Source organism: Somniosus microcephalus, chromosome 10 (assembly GCF_052327205.1).
Source record: "Somniosus microcephalus isolate GS21.2 chromosome 10, FLI_Smic_1.0, whole genome shotgun sequence".
Classification (NCBI taxonomy): domain Eukaryota; kingdom Metazoa; phylum Chordata; class Chondrichthyes; order Squaliformes; family Somniosidae; genus Somniosus; species Somniosus microcephalus.
Genome location: NC_140996.1, coordinates 234737916 through 234750306, shown reverse-complemented (window position 1 = coordinate 234750306; position 12391 = coordinate 234737916). Strand labels below are relative to the sequence as shown.

The window sequence follows — 12391 nt, the reverse complement described above, 5'->3', positions numbered from 1 at the left end:
ATGTCAATCACTGACGTCACCAGTAACCGGGTGTCCCTTAATTGGCCTGCTGAGCCTGCTGGGCGGGCCCAACAAGGTCAATCAAGGGAAAATCGCGTGGGTTGGCCACAAATCGATGGAGGCGGGACTACAACCCAAAAGGTGGGAGTCCCGCCTCCATCACGTCCCCATTGACAAAATCCAGCCCTTTGTGTTTCATGTACGAGGACCCCCAGATCCCTCTGTACCGCAGCATTCTGTAATCACTCTCCATTTAAATAATTATTTGCTTTTTTATTCTTCCTACCAAGTTCGATAACCCCACATATTTTCCCACATTATACTCCATCTGCCAAATTTTTGCCCACTCAACCTATCTATTCTCTTCTCTTCTCAGGCAGTCCCTCGGAACCGAGGATGACTTGCTTCCACACTAACAATGAGTTCTCAGGTGACTGATGAGTCCAATGTGGGACCGACAGTCTCTGTCACAGGTGGGGCAGACGGTGGTTGAAGGGGCGGGTGGGTGGGGTGCTTGGGTTGACGTGCGCTCCTTCCGTTGTTTGCGCTTGGCTTCCGCTTGCTCCCGGCGAAGAGACTCGAGGTGTTCGGCACCTTCCTGGATGCTTCTCTTCCACTTTGTGCGGTCTTGGGCCAGGGATTCCCAGATGTCGGTGGGGATGTTACACTTTTTCAAGGAGGCTTTGAGGGTGTCCTTGAAACATTTCCTCTGCCCACCTGGGGCTCTCTTGCCGTGCCGGAGCTCCGAGTAGAGCGCTTGTTTTGGGAGTCTCGTATCGGGCATGCGGACAATGTGACCCGTCCATCGGAGCTGATCGAGCGTGGTCAGAGCTTCGATGCTGGGGATGTTGGCCTGAGCAAGAACACTGACATTGGTGTGCCTATCCTGCCAATGTATTTGCAGGATCTTGTGGAGGCAGCGTTGGTGGTACCTCTCCAGCGCTTTGAGGTGCCTGCTGTACATGGTCCATGTCTCTGAGGCATACAGCAGGGCGGGTATCACTGCTGCCCTGTAGACCATGAGCTTAGTGCCGGGTTTGAGGTCCTGGTCTTCAAACACTCTCTTCCTCAGGCGACCGAAGGCTGCACTGGCACACTGAAGGCAGTGTTGGACTTCGTCGTCGACATCTGCCCTTGTTGACATTAGGCTCCCGAGGTATGGAAAGTGGTCCACGTTGTCCAAGGCCTTGTCGTGGATTTTGATAATCGGGGGGCAGCACTGTGTGGAGGGGGCAGGTTGGTAGAGGACCTTTGTCTTACGGATGTTTAGTGTAAGGCCCATGCTCTCGAACGCTTCGGTGAAGGTGTTGATGATGGTTTGGAGTTCGACCTCCGAGTGAGCGCAGACGCAAGCATCGTCTGCATACTGTAATTCGACGACAGAGGATGGGACGACCTTGGATCTGGACTGGAGGCGACGGAGGTTGAACAGTTTCCCGTTTGTTCTGTAAATTAGCTCCACTCCAGTGGTGAGCTTACTGAGGGTGAGATGGAGCATTGCAGCAAGGAAGATCGAGAAGAGCGTTGGTGCGATGACACAGCCCTGCTTTACCCCGGTTCGTACTTGAATTGGGTCTGTGGTGGAACCGTTGGTCAGGATCACGGCTTGCATGTCTTCGTGAAGCAGGCGGATGATAGTGACAAACTTTTGAGGGCAGCCGAATTTGAGGAGGACACTCCATAATCCCCCATGGTTGACAGTGCCGAAGGCCTTTGTGAGATCAAAGAAGGCCATGTACAGTGGTTGGTGCTGTTCCCTGCATTTCTCTTGTAATTGACATGTGGTGAAGATCATGTCCATTGTGCCCCTTAGTGGGCGGAATCCGCATTGCGACTCTGGGAGGAGCTCTTCGGCCACTGGGAGATGGCGATTGAGGAGGATTCTTGCGATGACTTTCCCTGTGGCAGACAGCAGGGAAACTCCTCTGTAATTACCGCAATCGGACTTGTCACCTTTCTTGAAGATGGTCACAATTACGGCATCTCTTAAATAATAATTTGCTTTTTTATTCTTCCTACCAAGTTGGATAACCCCACATATTTTCCCACATTATACTCCATCTGCCAAATTTTTGCCCACTCAACCTATCTATATCCCTTTGCAGACTGTGTCCTCTTGCTTTTCGACCTATCTTTGTATCATCAGTAAATTTGGCTACAGTACTCTCGGTCCCTTCATCCAAGTCATTAATATAGATTGTAAATAGTTGAGGCCCCAGCACTGATCCCTGCGGCACCCCACTAGTTATAGTTTGCTAACCTGAAAATGACCCATTTATCCCGACTCACTGTTTTCTGTTAGTTAGCCAATCCTCTATCCAGTCTAATATATTACCCCCAACCCCGTGAGCTCTTATCTTGTGCAGTAATATTTTATGTGACACCTTATCGAATGCCTTCTGGAAATCCAAATACACCACATCCACTGGTTCCCCTTTATCCACCCTGCTCGTTACATCCTCAAAGAACTCTAGTAAATTTGTCAAACATTCCCTTTCATAAAACCACGCTGACTCTGCTTGACTATATTATGATTTTCTAAATGTCCTGCTATCACTTCCTTAACAATGGATTCCAGCATTTTCCCAATGACAGATGTTAGGCTAACTGGTCGATAGTTTCCTGCTTTCTGTCTCCCTCCTTTCTTAAATAGAGGCGTTACATTTGCGGTTTTCCAATCCGCTGGGACCTCTCCAGAGTCCAGGGAATTTTGGTAGATTACAACCAATGCATCCACTATCTCTGAAGCCACTTCTTTTAAGACCCTGGGATGCAGACCATCGGGTCCAGGGGACCTGTCCACCTTTAGTCCCATTATTTTGCTTCGTACTTTTTCCCTAGTGATAGTGCTTGTTTTAAGTTCCTCTCTCCCTATAGCCCCTTGATTATCTATTATTGGGATGCTTTTAGTGACTTCTACCATGAAGACTGATACAAAGTATTTGTTCAATGTCTCTGCCATTTCCTTGTTTCACATTATTAATTCCCCAGTCTCATCCTCTAAGGGACCAACGTTTACTTTAGCTACTCTCTTCCTTTTTATGTACTTGTAGAAGCTCTTACTGTCTGTTTTTATATTTTTGCCAGTGTACTCTCATAATCCATCTTCTCCCTCTTTATTACTTTTTTAGTCGTCCTTTGCTGGTTTCTAAAAATATCTCAATCCTCTGGCCTTTCACTATTCTTTGCATCATTGTATGCCTTTTCTTTCAATTTTTGACACCATCCTTTACTTCCTTAGTTAGCCACGGATGGTTCATCCTTCTCGTAGAGCCTTTCTTTCTCACTGGAATAAACCTTTGCTGAGAGTTATTAAATATCTCCTGAAATGTCTGTCACTGCTGATCTACCGTCTTACCCTTTAATCTATTTCACATAAGAACATAAGAAACAGGAGCATGAGTCGGCCATTCGGCCCCTCGAGCCTGCTCCACCATTTAATAAGATCATGGCTGATCTGATCTTGGGCTCAGCTCCACCTTTAGTCCCATTACTTTACCGAGTACTCTTTCTGTAGTGATAGTGATTGTTTTAAGTTCCTCTCTCCCTATAGCCCCTTGATTATGTATTATTGGGATGGTTTTAGTGTCTTCTACCGTGAAGACTGATACAAAATATTTGTTCAAAGTCTCTGCCATTTCCCTGTTTCCCATTATTAATTCCCCAATCTCATCCTCTAGGGGACCAACGTTTACTTTAGCTACTCTCTTCCTTTTTATGTACTGTAGAAGCTCTTTTTCCAGTCCACTTTAGCCAACTTTGTCTTCCTACCCTTGTAATTCCCTTTATTTAAGTTTAAGACACTAGTTTCAGACCCAAGTTTCTCACCCTCAAACTGAATTTGAAATTCTATCATGCTGTGATCACTCTACCCTAGAGGATCCTTTACAATGAGATCATTAATTAATCCTGTCTCATTACACATTACCAGATCTGAAATAGCCTGCTCCCTGGTTGGTTTCACAACATATTGTTCTAAGAAACCATCCCGAATACACTCTATGAACTCGTCCTCAAGGCTACCCTTTGCCAATTTGATTTGCCCAATCTATATGAAGATTAAATCACCCACGATTATTGCAGTACCTTTCTTACAAGCCCCCATTATTTCTGCAACATATTGACTTTGGAGGGGGGCAGCACAGATTCACCAGAACGATACCGGGACTAAAAGGGTTAAATTACAAGGACAGGTTGCCCAGACTGGGCTTGTATTCCCTCGAGTTTAGAAGATTAAGGGGTGATCTGATCGAGGTGTTTAAGATGATTAAAGGAGTTGATGGGGTCGAGAGAGAGAAACTATTTCCTCTGGTGGGGGGAGTCCAGAACAAGGGGGCAGAACCTTAAAATTAGAGCCAGGCCATTCAGGGGTGATGTCAGGAAGCACTTCTTCACACAAAGGGCGGTGGAAATCTGGAACTCTCCCTCAAAAAGCTGTTGAGGCTGGGGGTCAATTGGAAAGTTCAAGACTGTGATTGATAGATTTTGTTAGCCAAAGGTATTAAGGGTTATGGAACCAAGGCGGGTAGATGGAGGTAAGATACAGATCAGCCAGGATCTAATGGAATGGTGGGACAGGCTCGAGGGGCTGATTGGCCTCCTCCTGTTCCTATGTTCTACCTGTCCTAATATCATCTTCTGTGGTTCGGTGTCAAATTTTATCTGATAGGATATGGGAGTGTTTGATGGGACTGTGTAGAGAGAGGCCTGGTGTGTTCCTGATCACGTACTCTGTGTAGAAACATAGAAACATAGAAGATAGGAGCAGGAGTAGGCCATTCAGCCCCTCGAGCCTGCTCCGCCATTCATTGCGATCATGGCTGATCATCCAAATTCAGTACCCTGTCCCTGCCTTCTCCCCATATCCCTTGATCCCTTCAGCCTTAAGAAATATATCCAACTCCTTCTTGAATATATTTAATGTATTGGCCTCTACTGCCTTCTGTGGTAGAGAATTCCACAGGTTCACCACTCTCTGGGTGAAGAAACTCCTCCTCATCTCTGTCCTAAATGGCTTACCCCTTATCCTTAGACTGTGACCCCTGGTCCTGGACTCCCCAACCATCGGGACCTGCATCTAATCTGTCCAGTCCTGTCAGAATTTTATAAGTTTCAATGAGATCCCCTCTCATTCTTCTAAACTCCAGCGAGTACAAGCCCAATCGTCCCAATCTCTCCTTATACGTCATTCCTGCCATCCCAGGTATCAGCCTGGTGAATCTTCGCTGAACTCCTTCCATGGCAAGAACATCCTTCCTCAGATAAGGTGACCAAAACTGCACACAATACTCAAGATGTGGTCTCACCAAGGCCCTGTACAACTGCAGCAAGACATCCTTGTTCCTGTACTCAAATCCTCTCACTATGAAGGCCAACATACCATTTGCCTTCTTAACCGCCTGCTGCACCTGCATGCTTACCTTCAGCGACTGGTGCACAAGGACACCCAGGCCTCGTTGCACTTCCCTTTCTCCCAATCTATTGCCATTCAGATAATAATCTGCCTTCCTGTTTTTGTCACCAAAGTGGATAACCTCACATTTATCCACATTATATTGCATCTGCCATGCTTTTGCCCAATCACCCAACCTGTCCAAATCATCCTGTAGTTTCTCGGCATCCTCCTCACAGCACACACGCCCACCCAGCTTTGTGTCATCTGCAAATTTGGAGATATTACATCTAGTTCCCTTGTCTAGATCATTAATATATATTGTGAATAGCTGGGGTCCAAGGACCGATCCCTGCGGTACTCCACTAGTCACTGCCTGCCACTCGGAAAAAAAACCGTTTATTCCAACTCTTTGCTTTCTATCTGCCAACCAGTTCTCTATCCAAGTCAATACCTTGCCCCCAATCCCATGTGCCTTAACTTTACACGCTAATCTCTTATGTGGGACCTTATCGAAAGCCTTCTGAAATTCCAAATACACCACATCCACTGGTTCTCCCTTATCTATTTTACTAGTTACATCCTCAAAAAATTCCAGTAGATTTGTCAAGCACGATTTACCTTTTGTAAATCCATGTTGACTTTGTCCGATCCTGTCACTGTTTTCCAAGTGCTCTGCTATTACATCTTTTATAATGGACTCTAGCATTTTCCCCACTACCGATGTCAGGCTTACCGGTCTGTAATTCCCCGTTTTCTCTCTACCACCTTTTTTGAATAGTGGGGTAACATTAGCTACCCTCCAATCCATGGGAACTGTTCCAGATTCCATCGAATGCTGGAAGATGATCAGCAATGCATCTATTATTTCTAGGGCCACTTCCTTAAGTACCCTAGGATGTAGATTATCAGGCCCTGGGGATTTATCGGCCTTCAATCCCATCAATTTTCCTAACACCATTTCCCTACAAATACTGATTTCTTTCAGTTCCTCCCTTTCATCAGACCCTATGTTCCCCGGCATCTCTGGGAGGTTATTTGTGTCCTCCTTTGTGAAGACAGAACCAAAATATGTATTTAATTGGTCTGCCATTTCTTTGTTCCCCATTATAAATTCCCCTGATTCTGACTGCAAGGGACCTACGCTTAACTTCACCAATCTTTTTCTCTTCACATATCTATAAAAGCTTTTACAGTCAGTTTTTATGTTCCCTGCAAGCTTACTCTCAGATTCTATTTTCCCTTTCTTAATTAATCCCTTTGTCCTCCTTTGTTGAATCCTAAACTGCTCCCAATCATCTGGTTTACTGCTTTTTCTGGCCAATTTATATGTCCTCTCCTTGGATCTTATGCTATCCCTAATTTCCCTCGTTAGCCATGGTTGATTCACCTTTTTTGTTTTATTTTTATGCCAAACTGGGATGAACAAATTCTGTAGTTCATCCATGCGGTCTTTAAATGTTTGCCATTGCCTATCCACCGTTAACCCTTTGAGTGACATTCCCCAATCAATCCTACCCAACTCGCGCCTCAGACCATCGTAGTTTCCTTTATTTAAATTCAGGACCCTAGTCTCTGAGTCAACTATTTCATTCTCCATCTTAATGAAGAATTCGATCATATTATGATCGCTCTGACCCAAGGGGCCTCGTACAACAAGATTGCTAATTAATCCTTTCTCGTTACATAATACCCAGTCTAAGATGGCCTGATCTCTGGTTGGTTCCTCAACATATTGGTCCAGGAAACCATCCCGTAAACACTCCAGGAATTCCTCCTCCACAGTATTGTTACTAATTTGGTTGGCCCAATCTTTATGTAGATTAAAGTCACCCATGATGAATGCTGTGCCCTTATTGCACGCTTCTCTAATTTCCCTTTTAATGCCATCCCCAACCTCCGCATTACTGTTTGGAGGTCTATATACCACTCCCACTAACGTTTTTTCCCCTTGGTATCTCTCAGTTCTACCCATACAGATTCCACATCATCAGAGCTAATATCCTTCCTTACAATTGTATTAATCCATTCTTTAACCAGTAATGCTACCCCACCTCCCTTTCCTTTTTGCCTATCTTTCCTGACTATCGAATACCCCTGGATGTTGAGTTCCCAGTCTTGGCCATCCTGGAGCCATGTTTCCGTAATCCCAACCAAATCGTATTCGTTTACCTCTATTTGCGCAGCTAATTCATCCACCTTATTACTGTGTCTGTTCCAGGTGTGTTCCTAATCCCGTACTGCATCATGATGCTGTTTACAGGATTGCCGCTGTTCCTGATGGAGCTGAGTTTGGGACAGTACGGAGGAGCTGGGCCGATAACCGTGTGGAAATGCTGCCCTCTGCTGAAAGGTTCAGTATATTGCAGCCTGTCAATTTTCATTCCCAGTGTTATTTTGCGCTTGTGTAGATACTGACCCCTCCTCCTGCTGGGTACAGTTCCACAGGTCAGAGGTCAGCTCTCTCGGACAAGAACAAGCTTAGAAGGTCATGGTTCAAGCCCCACTCCAGAGACTTGAGCAGATGAGGGAGCACGGCACTGTCGGAGGGGCAGTACCGAGGGAGCGCCGCACTGTCGGAGGGGCAGTACTGAGGGAGCGCCGCACTGTCGGAGGGGCAGTACCGAGGGAGCGCCGCACTGTCGGAGGGGCAGTACTGAGGGAGTGCCGCACTGTCGGAGGGGCAGTACTGAGGGTGCACCGCACTGTCGGAGGGGCAGTACTGAGGGTGCACCGCACTGTCGGAGGGACAGTGCTGAGGGAGCGCCGCACTGTCGGAGGGGCAGTACTGAGGGAGCGCCGCACTGTCGGAGGGGCAGTACTGAGGGAGCGCCGCACTGTCGGAGGGGCAGTACTGAGGGAGCGCCGCACTGTCGGAGGGACAGTGCTGAGGGAGCGCCGCACTGTCGGAGGGGCAGTACTGAGGGAGCGCCGCACTGTCGGAGGGGCAGTACTGAGGGAGCGCCGCACTGTCGGAGGGGCAGTACTGAGGGAGCGCCGCACTGTCGGAGGGGCAGTACTGAGGGAGCGCCGCACTGTCAGAGGGGCAGTACTGAGGGAGCGCCGCACTGTCGGAGGGGCGGTACTGAGGGAGTGCTGCCCTGTCTGAGGGGCAGTACTGAGGGAGCACTGCACTGTCGGAGGGGCTGTACTGAGGGAGTGCTGCACTGTCGGAGGGGTAGTACTGAGGAAGCGCCGCACTGTCGGAGTCTTTTGGAAGAGATGTTAAACCGAGAGTCTGGCAGTTGCCTGCCAGGAGTAATTTCTTCACTCAGAGGGTGGTGAATCTTTGGAATTCTCTACCCCAGAGGGCTGTGGAGGCTCAATCGTTGAGTATATTCAAGGCTGAGATCGATAGATTTTTAGACTCTAGGGGAATCAAGGGATATGGAGATCGGGCAGGAAAGTGGAGTTGAGGTCGATGATCAGCCGTGATCTTATTGAATGGCGGAGCAGGCTCGAGGGGCCGAATGGCGGAGCAGGCTCGAGGGGCCGAATGGCCTGCTCCTATTGCTTATGTTCTAAAAGCCAGCTGCCAGGTTATAGGAGGAGGCCATTCAGCCCCTCGAGTCTTTCCCGCCACTCGATTAGATCATGGCTGATCTGTACCTTAACTTTAGTCTTGGAAAATCTCAATTGACCCTCAGTATCCACAGCGTTTTGGGGCAGAGAGTTCCAGATTTCCACCCCGCTTTGTGTGAAGCACCTCTACTCCAGAGTGGCCAGGACCTGCAGGGCTGCTGATGCGAGAGCATTCGTTGCCCATCGCCAGTTACCCTGAGGGCATTAAGCACGATGGTGTTACCCAGTGAAGCTTGACGTTCGTCCCCTTCCTGCTTTCCCAGGGATTGGAATCGGAATGCTCGTTGTCGCCTCGCTAGTCTCACTTTACTACAACGTGATCATCGCCTGGACATTCTACTACCTGGGAAACTCCTTCCAGAACCCTCTGCCCTGGTCGTGTGAGGCCCCAGCAAACATTCACCTGTGTCAGGTGAGGAGTGGCCCCGGTCCCGGGTCCCGGCCATCCCAGGAGGGTGGGGCTATCTGTGGGGAGTGAGGGGGGAATAGAGAGTGACAGGACCTCCTTCTATAGAGACAGCCTACCGCACCACACAGTGCTTCACACACACAGCGAGCAGGGGAATGACTGCCGAACTGGCTTTTGTTGGTTGAGGGAGGACAGGACACCGGGAGAGCCCCCAACTCGCCTTCCAACACTGCCGTGGCATCGCTAACAGCCACCAGGACAGGTAGCTGGGACACCAGTTTAACGCCTCATCCAAGAAACGGCACCTCTGACACTACAGGGCAGGGCCAAGGGTCACAGTGCAGGACAGGGTCATGGGTCACAGTGTAGGGCAAGGTCAAGGGTCACAGTGTAGGACAGGGTCAAGGATCACAGGGCAGGGCCACAGTGTAGGACAGGGTCAAGGGTCACAGTGTAGGGCAAGGTCAAGGGTCACAGTGTAGAACAAGGCCAAGGGTCACAGTGTAGAACAAGGCCAAGGGTCACAGTGTATGACAGGGCCAAGGGTCACAGTACAGGGCAGAGTCAATGGTCACAGTGCAGGACAGGGCCAAGGGTCACAGTGCAGGACAGGGCCAAGGGTCACAGTGCAGGACAGGGCCAAGGGTCAGAGTGCAGGACAGGGCCAAGGGTCACAGTGCAGGACAGGGCCAAGGGTCACAGTGCAGGACAGGGCCAAGGGTCACAGTGCAGGACAGGGCCAAGGGTCAGAGTGCAGGACTGGGCCAAGGGTCAGAGTGTAGGAAAGGACTGAGTATGGAAAGGTAAGAGTGATGAGATGAGTGGATCAGTGATTCGATGACGCTAAGCTTGGGATGTAAACGTCTGGATGTTGTGGACTGTAACCACTCTCTCATTTTCTGCAGAATCTGACTGCCAACCAAACTCATCAGAGTGCCAGCGAAGTCTTCTGGAAGTAAGTTGTATCTTTCCTTCCCTGTTGCTCCAGTTTTATCACTGATCGTGTTACTACCGCAGTATTAGACTGATAGAAAGCCTTGCATTATACAGCACCTTATCACATCTCAGAAACATCTCACTTACATCGAATAACCTCGAGTGTACAGCACAGAAACAGGCCATTTGGCCCAACTGGTCCGTGCCGGTGTTTATGCTCCACACGAGCCTCCTCCCACCCCTCTTCATCTCACCCCATCACCATATCTTTCTATTCCTTTCTCCCTCAGCAGCAGCCAGTTTGCACACAGCAAGCTCCCACAAACAGCGATGCAGTAATGACCCAGGATGCCCCTTCGCTGGCTTGCTGAGCCATTTGTGTTGGTGCTGAAGCACTTTTCCCCTTTTTTTTTAAGGAGTGGAAGGCAATTCAGCTTTAAGAGCTGAAAACTGCCATTTGGGAATTCTTTTTAATGTTAATGTTTTCCCCCCAGAAGGCAGTTGAGATGCAAGGGCTAAAAACTGCCCATTTTTACATGATTTTTATTTTTTTCATTTCAGAAGGCAGTTCCCCTTTGAGAGACCGAACTGCTTTCTGAAATGGCAGCCTCGCTTTAAGAGCAGGCTGTTCTTGCTGCAGTGACGCTACGGCCGCGCGACACTGGGGCCTCCTGCCGGGACCAACGCCACCAGGACGGCCGTGCACGGTGAGTTTAGCGCCGGGTTAATCCCCAGCATCAATTTACCGGATCCGACGGTGGCTCCATTCTCGGCGGCCATACTTTCTTGGGTTAGGTAGCGAGACCGGCAGCCCGTTTTACACTCCATCTGGTTTTCTTTTCCGTTGAGCGGGCGGCCGATTCGCCCTCGCGCATTTTGTGCTCCCGCCTGTTATAAATCTCATCATCATCAAGAAACTACTTGATTGTGGATGCATTGGTAATAATTTTCCAAAACTCCCTGGACTCGGCAAAGGTCCCGGCAGACTGGAAAACTGCTAATGTAACGCCCTTATTTAAAAAGGGCAGTAGACAGAAGGCTGGAAACTATAGACCGGTTAGCCTAACATCTGTGGTAGGTAAAATTTTGGAGTCCATTATTAAGGAGACAGTAACAGGACATTTGGATAATCATAATTTAATAGGACAAAGTCAGCATGGTTTTATGAAGGGGAAGTCATGTTTGACAAATTTGCTGGCGTTCTTTGAGGAAGTAACATATAGGGTGGATAAAGGGGAACCAGTGGACGTAGTGTATTTAGACTTCCAAAAGGCATTTGACAAGGTGCCACACAAAAGATTATTGCTTAAGATAAAAAATCATGGGATTGGGGGTAATATTCTGGCTATCTAACAGAAGGCAGAGAGTTGGGATAAATGTTTCATTCTCAGACTGGCAACCAGTAACTAGTGGTGTTCCGCAGGGGTCAGTGCTGGGTCCCCAACTCTTTACAATCTATATTAACGATTTGGAGGAGGGGACCGAGTGTAACATATCAAAGTTTGCAGATGATACTAAGATGGGAGGAAAAGTAGTGAGTGAGGAGGACATAAAAAACCTGCAAGGGGACATAGACAAGCTAGGTAAATGGGCAGAGATTTGGCAGATGGAATACAATACTGGAAAGTGTGAGGTTATGCACTTTGGCAGAAAAAATCGTCGAGCAAGTTATTATCTTAATGGCAAGAAACTGGAAAGTACTGAAGTACAAAGGGATCTGGGGGTCCTGGTGCACGAAACTCAAAAGGTTAGTATGCAGGTGCAGCAAGTGATTAAGAAGGCCAATGGAATGTTGACTTTCATTGCTAGGGGGATAGAATATAAAAATAGGGAGGTATTGCTTCAGTTGTACAAGGTATTGGTGAGACCGCACCTGGAATACTGCGTACAGTTTTGGTGTCCATACTTAAGAAAAGACATACTTGCTCTTGAGTCAGTACAAAGAAGGTTCACTCGGTTAATCCCGGGGATGAGGGGATGGACATATGAGGAGAGGTTGAGTAGATTGGGACTCTACTCATTGGAGTTCAGAAGAATGAGAGGCGATCTTATTGAAACATATAAGATTGTGA

The 12391-nt window shown here is 48.1% G+C and overlaps 1 protein-coding gene across 1 annotated transcript in view; it reads left to right on the top strand.

The window, feature by feature from the left end:
- Positions 1-12391, top strand: part of slc6a7 (solute carrier family 6 member 7) — a 105263-nt gene that overhangs the window by 24839 nt on the left and 68033 nt on the right. The window contains exons 3-5 of the mRNA XM_085999821.1: positions 7614-7745; positions 9238-9386; positions 10289-10338. Coding sequence (XP_085855947.1) covers positions 7614-7745; positions 9238-9386; positions 10289-10338 — 331 coding nt within the window. The remainder of the gene's footprint in view (positions 1-7613; positions 7746-9237; positions 9387-10288; positions 10339-12391) is intronic.